The 18,840-nt window shown below is 39.1% G+C and overlaps 1 protein-coding gene across 1 annotated transcript in view; it reads left to right on the top strand.

Annotated features, from left to right (window-relative positions):
* The window catches only part of wdr75 (WD repeat domain 75), a 32,842-nt gene that overhangs the window by 6,043 nt on the left and 7,959 nt on the right, over nt 1-18,840 (top strand). The window contains exons 4-13 of the mRNA XM_080198838.1: nt 70-169; nt 1,963-2,087; nt 2,877-2,947; nt 3,081-3,197; nt 4,343-4,431; nt 8,071-8,229; nt 8,704-8,763; nt 8,863-8,978; nt 15,697-15,872; nt 17,304-17,467. Of these exons, the coding sequence (XP_080054964.1) occupies nt 70-169; nt 1,963-2,087; nt 2,877-2,947; nt 3,081-3,197; nt 4,343-4,431; nt 8,071-8,229; nt 8,704-8,763; nt 8,863-8,978; nt 15,697-15,872; nt 17,304-17,467 (1,177 nt within the window). The remainder of the gene's footprint in view (nt 1-69; nt 170-1,962; nt 2,088-2,876; nt 2,948-3,080; nt 3,198-4,342; nt 4,432-8,070; nt 8,230-8,703; nt 8,764-8,862; nt 8,979-15,696; nt 15,873-17,303; nt 17,468-18,840) is intronic.

Here is an 18,840-nt window from a genome sequence, read left to right as displayed (position 1 = left end):
ACTTTGAAGCATATGTTTTAAAAAGTAATAATTTTTTTTAGTGTGTGATAACTTATTTATTTTCTCTAGACTTTTGTTGTGGATTTTAAACTGCTTGCTCTGTACACGTCTGCTGCTGATGAAAAGTCCATCTTTGCTATTATTCCAGGAGATAATAAAGAAGTTTCAGGTAATAAAAGCTTTGATATCTGATTTAAGAAAAGTTATCCTTTGCCAACATTGGTTGTATGTGCAACTAAACTTGGGGAAAAAGTGATACAGGACTCTGAGAAGTTGATTTATCACAGTAATATAATCACCTGCATGCTTTAATATTCATTGCTCTGTTCTGTAAAATATTGTGATCACAATACAGTAGTTAAATTCCTAGCTATTTTGTACTGTTACCTTATAGGAGTTTGGAATGTACAGAAATTTTAATTTTGAGCATCACAGTGTGCAAATTATTATAACTTCCTGATTCCCCAGTGATGCACTGGGGAATCCCTCTAGGAAGTTCTGGCAATTGCCCAGAAGTGCTAACTTCCCTTGGGCACTTGTACTGGGCTGGGAACCATCAGTCAGAAATGATTTAAATCACTAATTTCAGCTGGTTCTGCCAGCTTTATTCTGATAGAGTTAGATTTTACTCTGAAAGAGGTAAAAGGAAAAAAGCACGCCTAACTCCAAAGTGACAACTTTAAACACCCACTCTGTGCCCCTGTCAGGACACCCCACGCGCACACAATCCCCCACACCATCTTCTACCAAGTTCCCATTCCCATCTCCCGGACTGAGCAAAATTACCAGATCAGCTGATAATCTTGTTGGTGGTCCTGTTAGCGCAGTCAGGGTCGTTCAGAAGTGCCACTTAATCACAGAATTGCATCTAACAGTAGATGTTTTTGGAGTTTTATAAGCATGTGTTGGTTGAGTATGATCTGTATTCTGCCTATTACAGGCAGCTGAGGAACATATTATTTGATTTGGTCAGCCAGTCATTGGGGTATATGGCCTCTATACCTGACATCGCCTCAGCACTGAAATTCATCTACAACTTTGCACATTTGTGTGGCAGGCAGAATGTCTTTTTTTGATTGGCAGCAATCTGTTAGTGGAATACACCACTTACCCTGCCACTGTGCAGTCGCAGTTGGAAATGGCTTGTATAACTTAGTTAAATTTTTAAGATGCTTTGCCTTTCCAGGGAACTTTGAGATAGCCCAGGCACTTCTTAGAATCAAAAATTACAGTCTTTGGCCCATTTATGAGCTTGCATGATCCACAAAAGTGATGTCTCTTTGCAACCTATTTTATCAATTCAGTTTTAACAATCAGTTCAATTTTAACATCACTAGGTTTGACCCAAATAAATGGTGTAGCCATATGATCCCCTTGAGGTCTGGCACTCGCCAACATTTTCATTGCTTTTCTTGAGAAACATGTTTTTGATGGAAAGAACCCTAAACCCTATCCTGCGCATATTTCACTATATAGGTACTTTTGACCTTTGAATCTGCTACCACTTACAAGGATTTGCTTGCCCACCTTAATACCCTCCATCCTGCGCTCAAATTCACTCATCGAGATGAAGCAGTGTTAATGTGCTTCCTTTCCTCAATCTGCTAGTTGACCATTCAGAATCAATTTGCCAACCAACCAGCACCCAGTTTCTCCTGTAGTTTAATTTGTTGTGATCAGTTGAAGTTCTTATGTTTGTCTTGATGAGTCCAAGACAAAATCTTCAACATCTCTCGGCAATATTCAAGTTCTGTATTACTAATTGACTGTAATTATTAATTTGGTAGCCAATTTCAACAATAGTAATTGTTTTTTGATCAAGTTAAATAGATTTTCAATTTTGATGGCAAATTGTCTTTTTCATTTAATTGATCAGTGGAATGTTTTCAAATGCAAATCATGACATGTAAATTTGGATGGTTCCTGACTTGCTCCTGCTTTGCAATCTGTGTTGCTCTCCAGAGAAGTTTCAATTGATATCCATCAATCTGCCCAAATCAACCACTCAAGAAGTTGAAGCAAAAGACTTCACTGTCATTTTGGATGATGTACATCAGTCACCAAAATCAATTGCTTTTGGCAGAGAGGTATGACTCTTGGATTATCCAGTTTTAAAATAAAAGTAATTTAAATACATATATAAAAGTGCTCTTTCTCAAATTTATCAAACAAAATGATATGAAACAATTTATGACAAGTCACATTGATTACAGGTTGTAATGAGTCTTCACATTAATGGCTGTATTCTAATTGTTAAATGCTTTCCTATATATTTTTTATTGAAAGTGGAAAAGCAGTGCGAGTATAAATTATAATAAAATTATTTAATCAAGTTGTTTAATAATATATGATATGTATTATTAGAGTGAAAAAAATCTCGGAAGAGTGATCACTTTGTAGCTAAGATATACTAAGACAGTAGGACTAGGGGGCACAGCCTCAAGATAAAGGGGAGGCGGTTTAGAACGGAGTTGAGGAGGAACTTCTTCACTCAAAGGGTGGTGAATCTCTGGAATTCTCTGCCCGTTGAAGTGGTGGAGGCTGCCTCGCTAAATATTTTTAAGACGCGGGTTGATGGGTTTTTGATAAGAGAGGGGATTAAGGGTTATGGGGAGAGGGCGGGAAAGTGGAACTGAGCCACAACAGATCAGCCATGATTTTATTGAATGGCGGGGCAGGCTCGAAGGGCTAGATGGCCTACTCCTGCTCCTGTTTCTTATATAGTCTGACAGTTACTGGTGAAGTGGTTGGGAAACATTCTGTGAAAGTTGTTGTAGGAAATGGCTCTTATGACTGACATGTTTCAAAACAAAGATAATTTGGGTATATATTTGATAAGTTACATTTTCTATTATATTTTTATTTTTGATTAACAGTGTACATATGTTGCGTCAATCAAAACTCTTGAACTCCGTGTGTTTTTCTTCAAAAAGAAAAAGCAATACAGGTAACCCTTAGTTGGAATATTATTTGTTTTTTTTTGCTGTATACTTTTGTCATCGTATTAGACTAGCCCACAAAACAATCTGTTTGCAAGCAGGGAAACAGCAAAATAATCCTGCTTTATTTTATATTTTAAGTTTTCACTTGGGCATGAAATCTGGGAAAGGAACTTTTAATATATTCACCTGTGTGGCCTGTCATCCAAAGGAAGACTGCATAGCAACAGGCCACGAAGATGGCAGAATCAGGCTCTGGTATGATATTCTTTCATCTTACTTTTGGAGTTTGTCTTTGATAAGCCACTTGTAAATAATTTTATTTGGGTTCCACCATGGGGGAAAGTCTTTCTCTTATGTTCACTAAAATCCAAAAACCTACTTATGACATACTTGGCACACAGGAATTCTTTCTTACTTAACTGCCACATGCATCATCAAAAGCAGATATAATACAAGTGAATGTAAAATGGGCATGTGCTCTGTGATCTTGGTTTTTTCATGTGACTTATACCTAATTTTATAAGGACTTAAGGTTTACCCTAGTTAGGTACAATCTGCAAACCAAGGCTTTAGTCCTTCTATTAGTGTTAAATTATATTGGAATTGAAATACTTGAAAATATCTTTTTCTTCTTCTTCCTGCTCATGGCCTACTTTAATTCGGACAGCACCTTAAATAAAAACTTCAGGCTAAGTTTATAGAATGCCTGTTGGAATTATTTTTAATTATTTCCCCATTCCATATTATTGATGCAATTATTTCACACTGTCTCATTATTTTGTAACTACTAGAACGCAGGCTACAATCATAAATTGCTGAGAAAACTCCTTTGTACAAAATTCTGCTTGACTGTATAAAATACAGTCAACAATAGAAGTGGCAAATGTTTATATAACAATGACATGTTCTATTATTTGCAATGAGAATAAAGATTGCTTTGAAGCTAAGATTTACAAGTACTAAAATGTCACTGTCCAAATCTAGGAAATTACGTTTCCAGAATCAGCATCTTAAATACTGTTTAATATGACAAATAAGTGGAAAGATGATACAAGTGTGTTTTTCTTAAGTATGCAGTCTGAACTGAGATCAGATAATTCAGTACAGCTGGAGATCTCAACTGAGATGTTATTGTCTGTTTAGTATATGCTACCATAAAGTCAATATTGGTGATCAGCGAAGCTTCATGTAGAAAACTGAATTAAAGTAGGAGCTGATAGGAAACACTTGGCATAGTTATCCATAAAAATGTTGCTATTTTGTGATACATTTATTAATAATAAATTATTCATTTTTTGAAATGTAATGAAAGTTTTCACTTAACTGAGGTGAAAAATAGATTCCATCTTTTGAAAAGATGAGTTTCTAAATCTCATCTGAGACTATTTTTAAATTCATAGGAGGAACTTTAGTCACAAACGGGAGTACGTCTACAGAACAGAACACTGGCACTACGATGCAGTCAGTGACCTAGCCTTTTCAGCAGAAGGTAGGAAAAATACATAGTCTTATTTCTAATCTTTCTTATCTAATCTAGTTCTTATTTCTAAATTCTAATCAGACTTTATGTGAAATGAAACAGATGGCTTTTTTTCTTTTTACATTATTGTAGTTCACAATTTTTAAAACTTTTTTAACTCTATTATAAAGTAAATTGACAGGACATGGAGTTAGTACTTATTAATAACTTACCCCTTCAAACAGAAGCCTTTCATAGTCATTGCACTGCTGAAGGAGACCATTTGGCCTATTAAGTACACGCTGGCTCTTGTTAGAGTAATCCGGGCAGTTCCATTCTCCTACTCTATCCCCATCGCCCAATGAGTTTATTTCCCTCCAATGCCTACCCAGTTTCCCCTTGAACCCATTGCTTGTCTCTGCTTCCATCACTGCGTGAAATAAAGTGTTCTTGCTCACATCTTCCTTGCATCTTTTCCCCAAAACTTCAAATCTGTCTCACTAGTGTTTATGCCAACAGCTAAGTGAAGCATCTTTGCAGTGCAGGAGTCTGTTTGGTCCATCAAGTCAACACTCTTTCTCTGAAAGAACATCCTACTTAGTCCCACTCCCATGCCTTATCCTTGTAACCTTGCACATTCTTTCATTTCAGATAGCAGTTCTACTTTCACCACCCTCTCTGGAAGTTAGTTTCAGACTCAAAATTTTCCTGGCATCACTTCTCCTTTTGCCCATTATTTTGAATCTGTGCCCCCTAGCTCCTGATATTCTCTTGAAAGAGAACAGTTTCTCAATATTCACCCTGTCCGTAAACTTCAGGAACTTTAAAAAGCTCCATCAAGTTCTCCTGTCAGCTGCCTTTTTTCCCAGGAAAACCTGTATACCATTCTATCCTCATAGCTACATTTGTTTATCCCTGGAATCATTCTTGTGAATCTCCTCTGTAGTCTCTCCAATGTCTCCTCATCCTTACTTAGGTAGGGTGCTGAAAACTGGAATCTGTATTCTAGATGAGGCCTAGCTAATGCTGCTGGTGGAAGCAGTTTTTGTCTACCTTACCTGAACCTGTTATAATCATATGCAACTCTATCAAATTTCCAATAACCTCCTTTGCTCCAGGAGAACATGCTAAAATTCCCTCAACCCTGGAACCATTCTCCTTCAAATCCTTCCAAAAGTTTGGTGACTAGAACTGGACATGATGCTTTTGTTGTCGCCTGACCAGAACTTTATAAAGGTTCAGTGCAACTTCCCTGCTATTGCAGTCTTACCTCTAATAATGAAACCCAGGATCCCAGATGCTTTGCTGATTCCTCTTTCAACATGTCCTGCCACCTTTGGAGATCTATGTACGCAGATCGCTAAGCCCCTCTGTTTCTGCTTACATCTATAGAACTGTGCAATTAAGTATGTTTGCCACTTCTCTGTCTGTTCTGCTATCCTTTCTGTTCTGTTTATTGTTACCAGTGCACTGTCTGTATCATGGGAAAATTTAGAAATTTTTACTCTGTATTCCAATGCTGATGTAATTTATTGCTATATCAAAAAAGCAGTGATCCCAGTACTGACCATGGGGAACACTGATGCATGTCATTTTTCAGTTCAAAAAACAAACATTTACCACTGGCGCTGATCCTTCTATTCCATTAACCTTCATTTTGTTCATCAGTGTTTTACATGGTACTTTGTCAAATGCTTTCTTAAAATCTATATTGACAGACATGCGTTGCATTCCCTTTGTTAACCTTCTCTGTTGTTCATCAAAACATTCAACCGGATTAGTCAAATCCAACCTGCCTCTTACAAATGTGTTGTTTCTCCTTTATAAACTTAAAGTTCTTGAAATACCTGTTGATTTTTTTTTCCCTGATTTATTGTTTATAAAGCTTATCTCCAGCTGATGTTAAATTGGACAGTCCTTACTTCCTCCCTTAAGCAAAGATGTCACATTTGGCACTTACCCATAACTCTAGAAGGTTATAGCAGCCCTCTCCCATTGCAACCTTTTTTATATTTGTTCATGGGATGAGGGTATTTCTGGCTTGGACAACATTAATTTCCCATCTCTAATTGCTCTTGAAAAGATGGTGGCATGCTACCTTTGTGAACTTCTGTAGTCCCTGTGTTGTAGGAACTTTTAGGAAGTTCCAGGATTTTGACCCAGTGACAATGAAGGAACGGTCATGTAGTTCCACATCAGGAAAGTATGTTGCTTGGAGGGACACTTGCAGACAGCAGCATTCCCACGTATCTGCTGCTCTTGTTCTTCTCAATAGTATAGGTCGTGAGTTTGAAAGGTGCTGTCAAAGGATCCTTTGGTGAGTTGCTCTCATACAAGTCATGGGATGATATGACTCATCCCCTCAGAGCATAGCCAGCCTTTCCAATATCTCCAGCCTCTCACTTTTCACGTGATCCGTTACCTGTACCATCTCCACTGACACCAATACCAATAGTCACCAAATTCTTTCTTAACATTGCCCTGTGCCTCTAAGTATATATCACTTTCTTTATCCCTAATAGGACCTAACCCACCTCTGTGCCCATTATTTACATGCCAGTGGATTTTTTGATTTAGATTAACTATCATTCTGTTCTTATCTCTTTGTCAGTCTTGTTTTCCTTTTCAGTACTACATGTACTGTATTTGGCCTGTTAATCACTTGGCAAGCATTGTGCGTAGCGCATGGGATTCTCCTTTTACTCTTGACATTATCCCAATTGATATTTGGGTAATAAATGTATCACCGTTCTATAGTGTTTTCACATCTGTGGTTTTCCCCACAAATTTGCTCTTCTCTCTCTTGCTCATCTTTCATTGTGGCTCCCTATCTCTTGATTTAAAGTTTAGAGTCATATTGACTACCTCCCAATAGTTTGTTTACCTATTTGTCTATCAATCCTAACCAAATAGATTTTATGCATGCCCCCCTTTTCTAACACTACAAAGGTTTTGCTAATCAATGTTTTTGCCCCAATTCCTTTTCCCCTTCCCTATCTTTACTGAATACTTTGTACCCATGAATATTAAGCATCCTTCTGTCCTCAACCTTTTTAAGTAATGTTTCTATTATTGCCATTAAATTATAATCCCACTAAGCTATTTCCACTTGTAACCCTACCTTATTTGCCAAACTTTGTATGTATGTTATTGCATTCTAAACTTGCCATTCTTGCTCTTCTCCTATCTGAAATGGCGCTACTTCCTTTTTTAATATTATCCAACAATCACATTTCTTTAAACTACTTATTCCCCTTCGTTGCCTCGTTCTGCTGGTGCTCATTCCCTGCCAATTTAGTTCCAACTCTCTAATCGCTAATGATGCATTTATAAACTGAAATGAACTCTGCTTTATTTGAAGCAATGAAGCAAACTCATCATGTTGGAGTGGGAAAAATTCTACAAAGTTAGTGCTCCTTAACAGGCCGTCAAGTTCTGTTGAGATACTGGTGTTTTTATTGGCTTGCTTGCCTTGAATTAGATTTTTTTGACAAAACTGTGCAGTTGGGTTGACCTGGTATTTGGATTTTTTTTCTAGTTTGCAGAGGTATGTTTTAGGGTGAGGCAAATTGTTGCATTATAATTTTACAATGACAACTGTTTGTGAAAAGCTGCTGAATGTAGAATGTCCTTGGCTGATTAGGTTTTCTGTGGCTTTTTATTTAACAGGCACTAATTTGCTGTCTGGTGGAATAGAAGGTGTACTGGTTCAGTGGCGATATGGATCCGAAACCAAGAAAAGCTTTCTGCCTCGTCTTGGGGCAGCAATTGAACATATTGCAACCTCACCCAATGGTGCCTTGTGTTGTACATCTCACAGTGATAACAGTAAGGGTTGGACTCTTCCTTGTGTGCCATTGTGTTTTAGAAGTAAATTTTGAGAGTTTATATTTCACCTTTGTATTACTTATAACATTGGACAATACATTTTTAAAGCTCCCACCCTCTTCATTTTACCATTCTTTGAAATGATAGAATCAGCATTTGATAGAGTTCTGTACAGAGGTTGGCCCATCTGACTAACATTACATTTTACAAGTTAGTTTTACCTGCCACTCCTTCTTCTCCATCTTTCCTGAATGTCATGAACCCAGGAATATTAAATGTCCAATTTCCCCCTTTTTTGATTCAAGTCAGTGATTGTCAAAACACTGGTGAAAGTGGCTATTTCTGTTCATGCTCACGAGTATTATTAACCACATTTTGTGCATGTGTTCCAAACCAAACTTAACACTTGTATTTTCCAGCCCTCTGGGCACCTTGTTTTGCCTCTTTAATGTTACGTTTTGGTTTCTCTTTCAGAAATAACAATCATCCGAAGCAATCTGATTGTTTCTGGCATAATTCAGGGTTTAGTTCAAGGTATGTATCTGGCTGGGATTTTGTTTGAATGTGACGTTTGTATTGTTTCATTGGCACTAAATTATTGCTTTTCTGTTGTGCTTTTTGGTCCTTTTTCAGGTCAAAAGGTTATAACTGGTTTAATGTTTGATCCAAAAAGCAAAGCGCTGGTTCTAAATGGGAAACCAGGACACTTGCAGTTTTATTCGCTCCAGAGTGACAAGCAATTATACAATGTAAGTGTGTGTAATTATTTGTAATTTGTGTAATTTTTATTTTTTGATAAAGGACACGCTACTTGTTAATTCTATTTCAAAATGGTTCTTTAGTGTAGTGCACTTTTGGTCTTTTTAAGCAGCATAAAATGGTGATTCAAATCTTCATTTTCAAGTGAAACAATGATTGTGTCAAATTGACCTATAAAAGTCAGTGTTTGGAAACAAAGACTGGATGATGTATTCTGTTGGCACAGAATAGCATCCATACATGCAGAAAGAGGCCATTCGACCCATCGAGTCTGCACGAACAACAGTTCCACCCAGGTCCTGTCCCAGTAACCTTTGATATTTACCCTGCTAAACCCCCTGACACTGAGGGGAAAATTAGCATGGCCAATCAACCCAACCCACGCATCTTTGGACTGCGAGAGGCATCTGGAGCATCCAGACAAAATCCACACAGGCAAAAGGAGAACGTAGGGATTGTAGATATAGGGCAGTATATGTTAGCCTAAAATAAAATTGCATTTTAAGTCAAATGAAAATTTGTTTTTCCATTAGTTTTATGTTTAAAGGTTTGAATACTGCTTGTATGTAACGCTCACCTTTAGTTAGGTTATGCACAGTAATTTAAGATTTACTTGACTACTTAGCTTCGGATTGCCCTTGAATAAACTAGGAATATATCCTATCTGAGTGGTGCTCATTCATTTTTGACCAAGGGATTACAAACTCAAGCGATTACTTGTGCAATGCTTTTTGTCACTAGAATTTTGATAAAGCATTGTGGTGAGGTTTGATGTATAGTATTTAGATTGTCTTCTGCCTTTGCATGGGTTTTTTCAAAAATTGATATAAAGGTATTTTGCCATCTTTCTTTCAAATGCTTTGAACAGTAGATATTCTTTGAACAAGTAAATTGCATCTAGCAAGTATTTTTTGCAAATGTCCATCAGAAATTTCCTGAGAACGTTTGAGAAAGATTGACATTAACTGCAGTATAAAAGCAGTTGGTGCAAAACCCTAACAAAAAGGTTTTCAAGCTGAAATAAACTCTGTTCACTCTGTTACTTTATCTTAAATAGCGTCGTGGGTGTTGGAGGGGAGCTACTCAACAAGATTTCGGCATGTATTTTAAGTTGATTGCTACACCACAGCCTTCTCTAGTTTCCAAGCATGCCATTTACTCTTTTCGTTTTTTTACTGTTTAATTTTTGTTTTTATTTCTGCCCCACTTCTGTTCAGAATTGAGGACTGCCATAGATAACTTCTGTGGTTGTGGCAAGATTTATGTTTGCCAACAGTTTGAGAGGTTTTATCTTCCAGGCATTAACACACACTGCCCAGTCTCTAATGATGCATTTGGGTGAGATTGGTGTAACTATCAAACTGTTATTTAATCTGGACTTTTTTGAAAATTCATTTCATAGTCCAAAAGACCTGCTAGTTTGGTGCATTGGCCATGCTAAATTCTCCGTCATGTACCCAAACAGGTGCCAGAATGTGGCGACTAGGAGAATTTCACAGTAATTTCATTGCATTGTTAATGTAAGTGTACTTGTGACACTAATAAATAAACTTAATCCCTACAGTGCAGAAGAGGCCATTTGGCTCATCAAGTATGCACTGATCCTCCGACTGAGCATCTTATATAGGACCAGCCTCTACTCTCATTCCATAACACCGCACATTTACCCCATTAATCCCCTAACTTAATATGTTGGGACGCTAAGGGGCAATTTTAGTTGGTCAGTCCACTTAAGCTGTACATCTTTGAACTGTGGGAGGAAACCAGAGCACTTTGAGGAAACCCGTGCAAGTTCCACACAGGCAGTCATCCAAGGCTAGATCAAACCTGGGTCACTGGTGCTAGTACTGTGGCATGCTTTATGGGTATTTATTGCATCCCTAATTGCTTTCTTGAACCATTCCAGCCCCTAATGTGCAGCTTCACCCTCAGTGCTGTTAAAATGGGAGTCTCAAGACTTGGAGCAGATCCTCTAGGTGGTGGTGTTCCCAGGTAGCTGCTGGTCTTGTTCTTTCAGATGGCCGTGAGTTTGGAAGGTGCTGTCCAAGGAGCCTTGAAGATGGTACACACGGCTGCCACTGTATTGATGGTGGAGAGATTGAATGTTTGTGGAAGGGGTAGCAGTTAAGCAGGCTGCTTTGTCCTGGATGGTGTCAAGTTTCTTGAGTGTTACAAAGAACAAAGAAAATTGTAGCACAGGAACAGGCATTTCGACCCGCCAAGCCTGCACTGACCATGCTGCCTGACTTAACTAAAATCGTCTCCCCTTCCGGAGACCATGCCCCTCTATTCTCATCTCATTCATGTATTTGTCAAGACGCCCCTTAAAAGTCATTACCCGCTTCCACTACCTCCCCTAGCAACTAGTTCCAGGCACCCACCACTCTCTGTGTAAAAAAATCTGCCTCGTACGTCTCTTCTAAAATTTGCCCCTCGCACCTTAAACCTATGCCTCCTAGTAATTGACTCTTCCACCCTGGTAAAAAAAAACTTTTGACTATCCATTCTGTCCATGCCCCTCAATCTTGTAGACTTCTATCAGGTCTCCCCTCAACCTCCCTCGCTCCAGTGAGAACAAACCGTTTCTCCAACCTCTCCTCGTAACTAATGCCCTCCATTGCAGGCAGTATCCCGGTAAATCTTTTCTGTACCCTCTCCAAAGCCTCCTCATCCTTCTGGTAGTGTGGCGATCAGAATTGAACACTATATTCCAAGTGTGGCCTCACTAAGCATCTATAAAGCGTCAACGTGACTTGCCAGTCTTTAAACTCAGTACCCTGGCTGATGAAAACAAGCATGCTGTATGCCTTCTTGACTACCTTCTCCATCTGCATTGCCACTTTCATTGACCTGTGTACCTGTACACCCAGATCTCTCTGCCTAATGGTAGGAAGGACTATTACTTACGTGGCGAAAAACTGCAGCAGGCGACGGTGCAGAGGGACCTCCGGGTCCTTGTGCATGAGTCGCAAAAACCCAGCCTGCAGGTGCAGCAGGTGGTCAGGAAGGCGAATGGGATGCTGGCCTTCATAGCGAGGGGGATTGAATATATAAGTAGGGAGGTCTTGCTGCGGCTGTATAGGGCATTGGTGAGGCCGCAGCTGGAGTACTGTGTGCAGTTTTGGTCGCTGTACTTACGCAAGGATATTTTGGCCTTGGAGGGAGTGCAGAGGAGGTTTACTAGGCTGATACCGGAGTTGAGGGGGTTGAGCTATGAGGAGAGGCTGAATAAACTAGGCTTGTACTGGTTAGAGTTTAGAAGAATGAGGGGAGATCTCATTGAGACATATAAGATGATGAATGGGATGGATAGGATAGAAGTGGAGAGACTCTTCCCACTCAGAAAGGACAGTAGGACTAGGGGGCACAGCCTCAAGATAAAGGGGGGGGGGGGGGGCGGTTTAGAACGGAGTTGAGGAGGAACTTCTTCACTCAAAGGGTGGTGAATCTCTGGAATTCTTTGCCCGTTGAGGTGGTGGAGGCTGCCTCACTAAATATTTTTAAGACGCGGGTTGATGGGTTTTTGATAAGAGAGGGGATTAAGGGTTATGGGGAGAGGGCAGGAATGTGGAACTGAGCCACGACAGATCAGCCATGATCTTATTGAATGGCGGGGCAGGCTCGAAGGGTTAGATGGCCTACTCCTGCTCCTATTTCTTATGTTTTATGTTCTATCAATACTTCTAAGGGTTCTGCCATTTCCTGTATATTTCCTATCTATTAGACCTTCCAAAATGTATTACCTCACATTTGTCTGGATTAAATGCCATATGCCATCTGCCATCTGTCCGCCCAAGTATCCAACTGATCTATATCATGCTGTATCCTCTGGTCCTCATCGTTATCCGCAAATCCATCAACCTTTTATGTCATCTACAAACTTAGTAATCAACCCAATTACATATTCCTTCAAATCATTTATGTATATTACAAACAGCAAAGGTCCCAGCACTGATCCTGAGAAACGCCACTTGTCATAGCACTCCATTCAGAAACGCACCCTTCCACTGCTACCCCCTGTCTTCTTTGACCCGAGCCAGTTTTGTCTCCACCTTGCCAGCTCATCTCTGATCCCACGCGACTTCACCTTCCGCACCAGTCTGCCTTGTCAAAGGCCTTATTGAAGTCCATGTAGATAACATCTACTGTCCTACCCTCATCAATCATCTTTGTTACTTCCTTGAAAAACTCGATCAAGTTCGTGAGACATGACCTCCCTTTCACAAAACCATGTTGCCTCTCACTAATGCATCTGCTTATTTCCAAGTGGGAATAAATCCTGTCTCAAAGAATCCTCTCCAATAATTTCCTTACCACTGATGTAAGGCTCACCAACCTGTAATTACGTGGATTATTCTTGCTACCCTTAAACAAAGGAACAACATTGGCTATTCTCCAGTCCTCTGGGACCTCCCCTGTAGTCAGTGAGGGTACAAAGATTTCTCTCAAGGCCCCAACAATTTCCTCTCTTATCTCTGTCAATATTCTGGGGTATATCCTATTAGGCCCTGGAGACTTGCCTACTTGATATTTCTCAAGAATCCCAATACCACCACCTTTTTGATATCAACATGACTCAAACTATCTACACATCCTATCCCATCCACCAAGTCCTCCTTTTCAGTGAATACTGACGCAAAGTACTCATTTAATACCTTGCCCATTTCCTCTGGCTCCACACAAAGACTCCCTCCCTTGCCCTTGAGTGGGCCAACCCTCTCCCTGGCTATCCTGTTGTTGGAGCTTCACTCATCTAGACAAGTCAATAGTATTCCATCACACTCCTGACTTGTGCGCTATAGATGGCAGACAGGCTTTCAGGAGCCAGGAAGTGAGTTATTCACCGAGGGATATGGCTAGCCCTGGTCAGTGGTAACCCCAAGAATGATGAAAGTGGGGATTCAGCGATGGTAATGCCACTGAATGGGTGTTGGTTAGATCCTCGCTCATTGGAAATGGTCATTGTCTGGCACTTGTGTGTCATGAATGTTACTTGCCACTTGTCAGCCCAGGCTAGATATTGCGCAGGTCTTGCTGCACGTTTTTAGTATGCATATTTCTTCTAACCTTTTGAAAAGTGAACTAAGTCTGCATGAGATGAAATGTAGCTTGATTTGAATCATTGAAACAGAATTTGCTCGCAAATTCCTAGCGGAGCAACAAGCAAATTTGTGACCCCTCCACCCAGGCCTCCTATAAGTGGGAAGAAATAGCTGTGTTTGTGCATTCATCACCAGTTAAAGTCATCGCAGGGTGTCAAAAGTGGCATTTAAATACTCAATGACTTGTTTAATTATTTAATATTCCTACAATGCCATTCAGCCACTTGTAACTAAATTAAAAATACCTTAATTCCTCAGATTTGTGAAAATATCCTGAAATATAACCTTTTTGGCTTTTCTTTCTCATTTTATTTCAATGGTTTTTCTTCCCATATCATTTCGTTACTTTTTAATGCTTGGTTCACACTGTCTCTACCCTACTCTTCTGTTTTCTCTGGTTGGTGTTCTTACAGTCTTAATAGGGGCTTTCAGTGCTAGTATGTATGCTGAGAAAACTTCACCTCCATGGAATTATTTCCCTTCATCCTCAGGAAGGATGGCACAGTTATTAGCACTGCTGCCTCACAGTGCCAAGAATCTGGGATCGATTTCAGCCTTGGATGATTGTCATGTGTGAAGTTTGTGCATTCTCCCTGTATCTGTGTAGGTTTCTTCCGGGTGTACTGGTTACCTCCCACACTCCAAAGATGTGCACATTATGTGGAGTTACAGGGATAGCGCAGAGGGAAAAGCCTGGGTGGGATGCTCTTTTGCAGACTCAATGGGCCAAACGACCTTTTTCTGCACTGAAGGGATTCTAACAAAAAGCAAACAGAAGAATGCCAGTAATATGTGATTCATTGCACCATGCAAGTAATAGATGACAAACCCCTGTGGGGTGGCTTGTAGCCATAATATTGGGACCAAAAATTACCAATGATATAGCAAATTGCTTGGCTTATTAATCATATAATGATTGCCTTTCTACATTTTTTTTGGCAAATGAGCAGTTACCTCATGGTCCATGATCCTTAAGCATAAATGTCATGCACTAATGCCAGGTGATACTGGTAGTCTGAAGCCATACAAAACACTGTATCCATTTGCAACAATGGCATGTTTTTTTAAAAATAAATCCTGAAAGTACCTTTAATGCAGTAACCTAGATTTGAGATTCAAGTAATTAATAAACTCAAAGTTTGCTTTGGCATAATATTTTCTAAACTGCTTTAAATCACTATCTTTAACCTATGCATGACATGTTTTTGATATGAAAATGCAATTCGCAGTTAGAATGCAACTGTTATATTGAACAAAATAACACATTGCCATGCAACTCGCTTTCCTGATCATTAATTTCTCCAGGATCCAGATCATTCCATTGGCTAAAAATATTTTCAAATATGTCTTTCTAACTTTGCCAATCAATCGCAAGAACCATTTCAACATAGTTTTAATCTAGAATTAAGTATTGGTGTATTGATCAAATCTTTGTTCCATGAGCTTCCAAGAAGATTAAGTACTTGAGTACATTGGTGCATTTCCAAGAGTTCGCCGGTGTTAACATGCAGTGTTTCTAGGCTCTATCTAAATATAAAAATAGCAACTGCGATTATTTAGTAACACTTGAGTACAGCCAAATTTTAATGCTGTTTCTGTTTCACAGCTAGACATAGTACAACAGGAACATCTCAACCAATCAGGACTAAACATGACTGAGGTGGTCAAGGCAGCCTTTGACTCCCAAGGTACATGGTTAGTAACTGTGGAAGAAAGGAAAGGGGAAAAATCTGATCTTGAGCTGCGGATGAAACTTTGGGCCTATGATGAGGAAAAGCAGAGGTGAGTTTTCCCCAACACCACATACAAAAATGAAGGACATTAACATATTTCTGAATCATATTTATAGCCATTAAAATAGGTTTAAGAACGATGGAACTCTTTGTATTTTTAATTGAAATATTTTCATATTTTACCAACAGCAATTGATTGGAAATATCAAGCACGCTCCTTCTGTTACTGAAGCATATGAATCACTTGTTGCTTTTTTGCCTTTCAAAATGTTCACATGCGTTGAAACTGTTAGTTTTTAGGTTTGTTGTTAGGTACTTATACTGCTTATTTTATAATTCTATTCATCCTCTTTAGTTGTAATCTGGTTATATTATGGACTGTTGGGAGCTAAATAAGCTAACCCCAGAAAAGGTGCATGGGGGTCATAGTACATGATTAGCCCTGTCTGCTCATCGCATAGCAGATGGGATGTTAAATTGATGCCAGTTTTGCTTGCACTGCTTGGTGAGTGCATGCTTCAGCTGAAAGCCTGATATTGCTACTTCAAGGCAGTTTGGATCTCTTAACGGGGAGTGCATTGTGGCTGCAAGAAGTATTGGGAGCTCTTTATACACTAATATGGCAGAATGACTGAGTATGCAAGGGCAAGAAGTACAGGCGATCTCCAAGAAGGTGTAGAGTTGCACAAACAACTAAGATATAACTACATAGTGACTCCTTCAAATAGTTCTGGATATAGTGCAGACAGAAATATGCATATGCACCTTGGAGACCATTTTTGAATCTCATTTATCACATCGTGTCTTAAAAAAAATAAACTGTTATTGTCCAATTTAATCCCCATGTTATGATTCTTAATTTATATGCACCAAACTCCAACCCTTAAATATGAAGGAAAGAGTCTTTTATTTTTGCTACTGCTGTCATTACTTACTCTTGTGACATAAACTTGTTAGTCCAATTGCTGTCGAGGAAAGTCAGAAGTTTTTCCTTAATTCCTGGGAAATCCCTGGAACTATGCATGCTTTTTACAAGTGTATTATGTCATCTCTAGTTACACCATTAATGAGATTAAAGCTAGTAATTCTAATTCTGGCCTCTTGGACATTCCAAATTATAATCACTGAACCATAGTGGCTGTGGCTTCATCTTCCTAGGCTCCAAGCTCTGAAATTCCCTCCCTGCATCCCTCTACCTCACTTTCTTCCTTTAAGACATTTTCTAAAATGTACTTCTGTGACCGAGCTTTTGGTCATTTAACTTCATACCTCCTTATGTGGCTTGGTGTCATAATCTGGTTTGTAATGCTCATGTGAAGCATCTTGGGATATTTCATTATGCCAAAGGTACTATATAAATATAAGTTGTTGTGGCACTAACAATCTCAGAATTTCTTTCAGAATGAAGCATTACAATAAATTGAGATGTATTAATCTTGTAATTTGCATTTAATTGATGTTGTTTCTTTCCTCTTGATAGTTTTGTCCTTAATACCACAATAAATGCACCACATGAGAGCCATATTTCAGGCCTTTGCTTCCAGAATTTGACTAGTTCCAGAAGTGGGCTAGCTACTTTGGTATCAGCTGGCTTGGATTGCCAATTTAAAGTCTGGGTTCTTGGAGATGATTCTGATATATATAGTAAGTACTTAGCCATTTAAGCAGCTCTTTGAGACAACTAATATTACTTTCTGAACTTTGAACAATGTACTGTATCAACAATTGAAATTGTAAAATATGCAGAAACTACTTTTATTTTGTTATGGTCTGTTTCCTCTTCCTTAAGCCATGAAAAATCCTGCCTATAGTTTTTTCTTGTTTAATAAAATGGTTAGAGCACTGAAAAAAGTCATTTGTCTTGTTGGATCTGTGTTGGCTCATAGAGCATTCAGTTACTCCCATGCTCCTGCAAATCCTAGTATGCAGGTACAACAATTAATTTGGAAAGCTAATAGAATGTTGCCATTTAACAAGACAGGAATTGATTGCAAAAGTATAGAATTATGCTTCAATTGTAAAGGGCATTGGTAAGACCACATATGGTCTCCATATTTAAGGAAAGATGTAAACACTTCAGAGAAAGTTTGCTAGACTAGTATGAGGAATGGGCCAATTGCCATATGAGAAGTTTGGAGAGGTTAAGTTTGTATCCACTAGAGTTTAGAGGAGCAAGAGAAAACCTGATTGAAACTTTTAAGATCCTGAGGGCTGTGATTTGAAGGGAATATTTCCTGTATGGGAGACTCTAGTACTTGGGACCACTGTTGAAAAATAAGGGGTCACTCATTTTAGATGGAAATTAGGAGATTTTTTTCCTGTCCAGGTCAAGTGTCTGTGGAACACTCTCAATAGGCAGTGGGAGAAGAATCTTTGAATAGTTTTAAGGCAGAGCTAGATAGATTCTTGATTAACAAGGTGATGAAAGGTCATCGGGAGTAGGCAGGATTTTGGGGTTAATGTTACAGTCAGATCAGCCATGATATTATTGAATGGCAGAACGGGCTTAAGGGGTCAAGTGACTACTCCTGCTCTTTATTCATATCCCTGTTGCACTGCAAGTATTTTTCTCTCGATAATTATTTGACATTTTTTATTGGAAGCCATGATTGAATCTGCCTCCACCACACATTCAGGCCAATTAACAGGCTTCATTTGGGTGAGGGCTGTCACGGGGCCAGTTATTGGCCACTTAAAGGACCAGTTTTTGAGACTGGTGGGAAGAGGTCAGAGATAGCGGGGAAGCCCAGCAGGTTGTCATGTTTTTATAATATAAAGGCATCAGTCACTCAAGGGATTGGGTAAACAATTCTGCGTTCATTTATTAAGACTAGGTCCATAAGAACAGATACTCTTGGACAGAAAGCTTAAAGAAATCAGCAGCAGAGCTGCCTTGTGAGCTATGCTTGCAAGCAAAACTAAAACTGGATACTTACTTTCTAGTGATGGCTTATTCCTTAAAAGGCATATTACAACATTTCCCTTTCTTTTCAAAGATACATTCTGCCCTTCCAAAG

The sequence above is a fragment of the Carcharhinus amblyrhynchos genome, chromosome 11 (assembly GCF_965287045.1).
Source record: "Carcharhinus amblyrhynchos chromosome 11, sCarAmb.v2.hapA, whole genome shotgun sequence".
Taxonomy (NCBI): Eukaryota; Metazoa; Chordata; class Chondrichthyes; order Carcharhiniformes; family Carcharhinidae; genus Carcharhinus; species Carcharhinus amblyrhynchos.
This window is presented reverse-complemented; position numbering and strand designations above follow the sequence as displayed.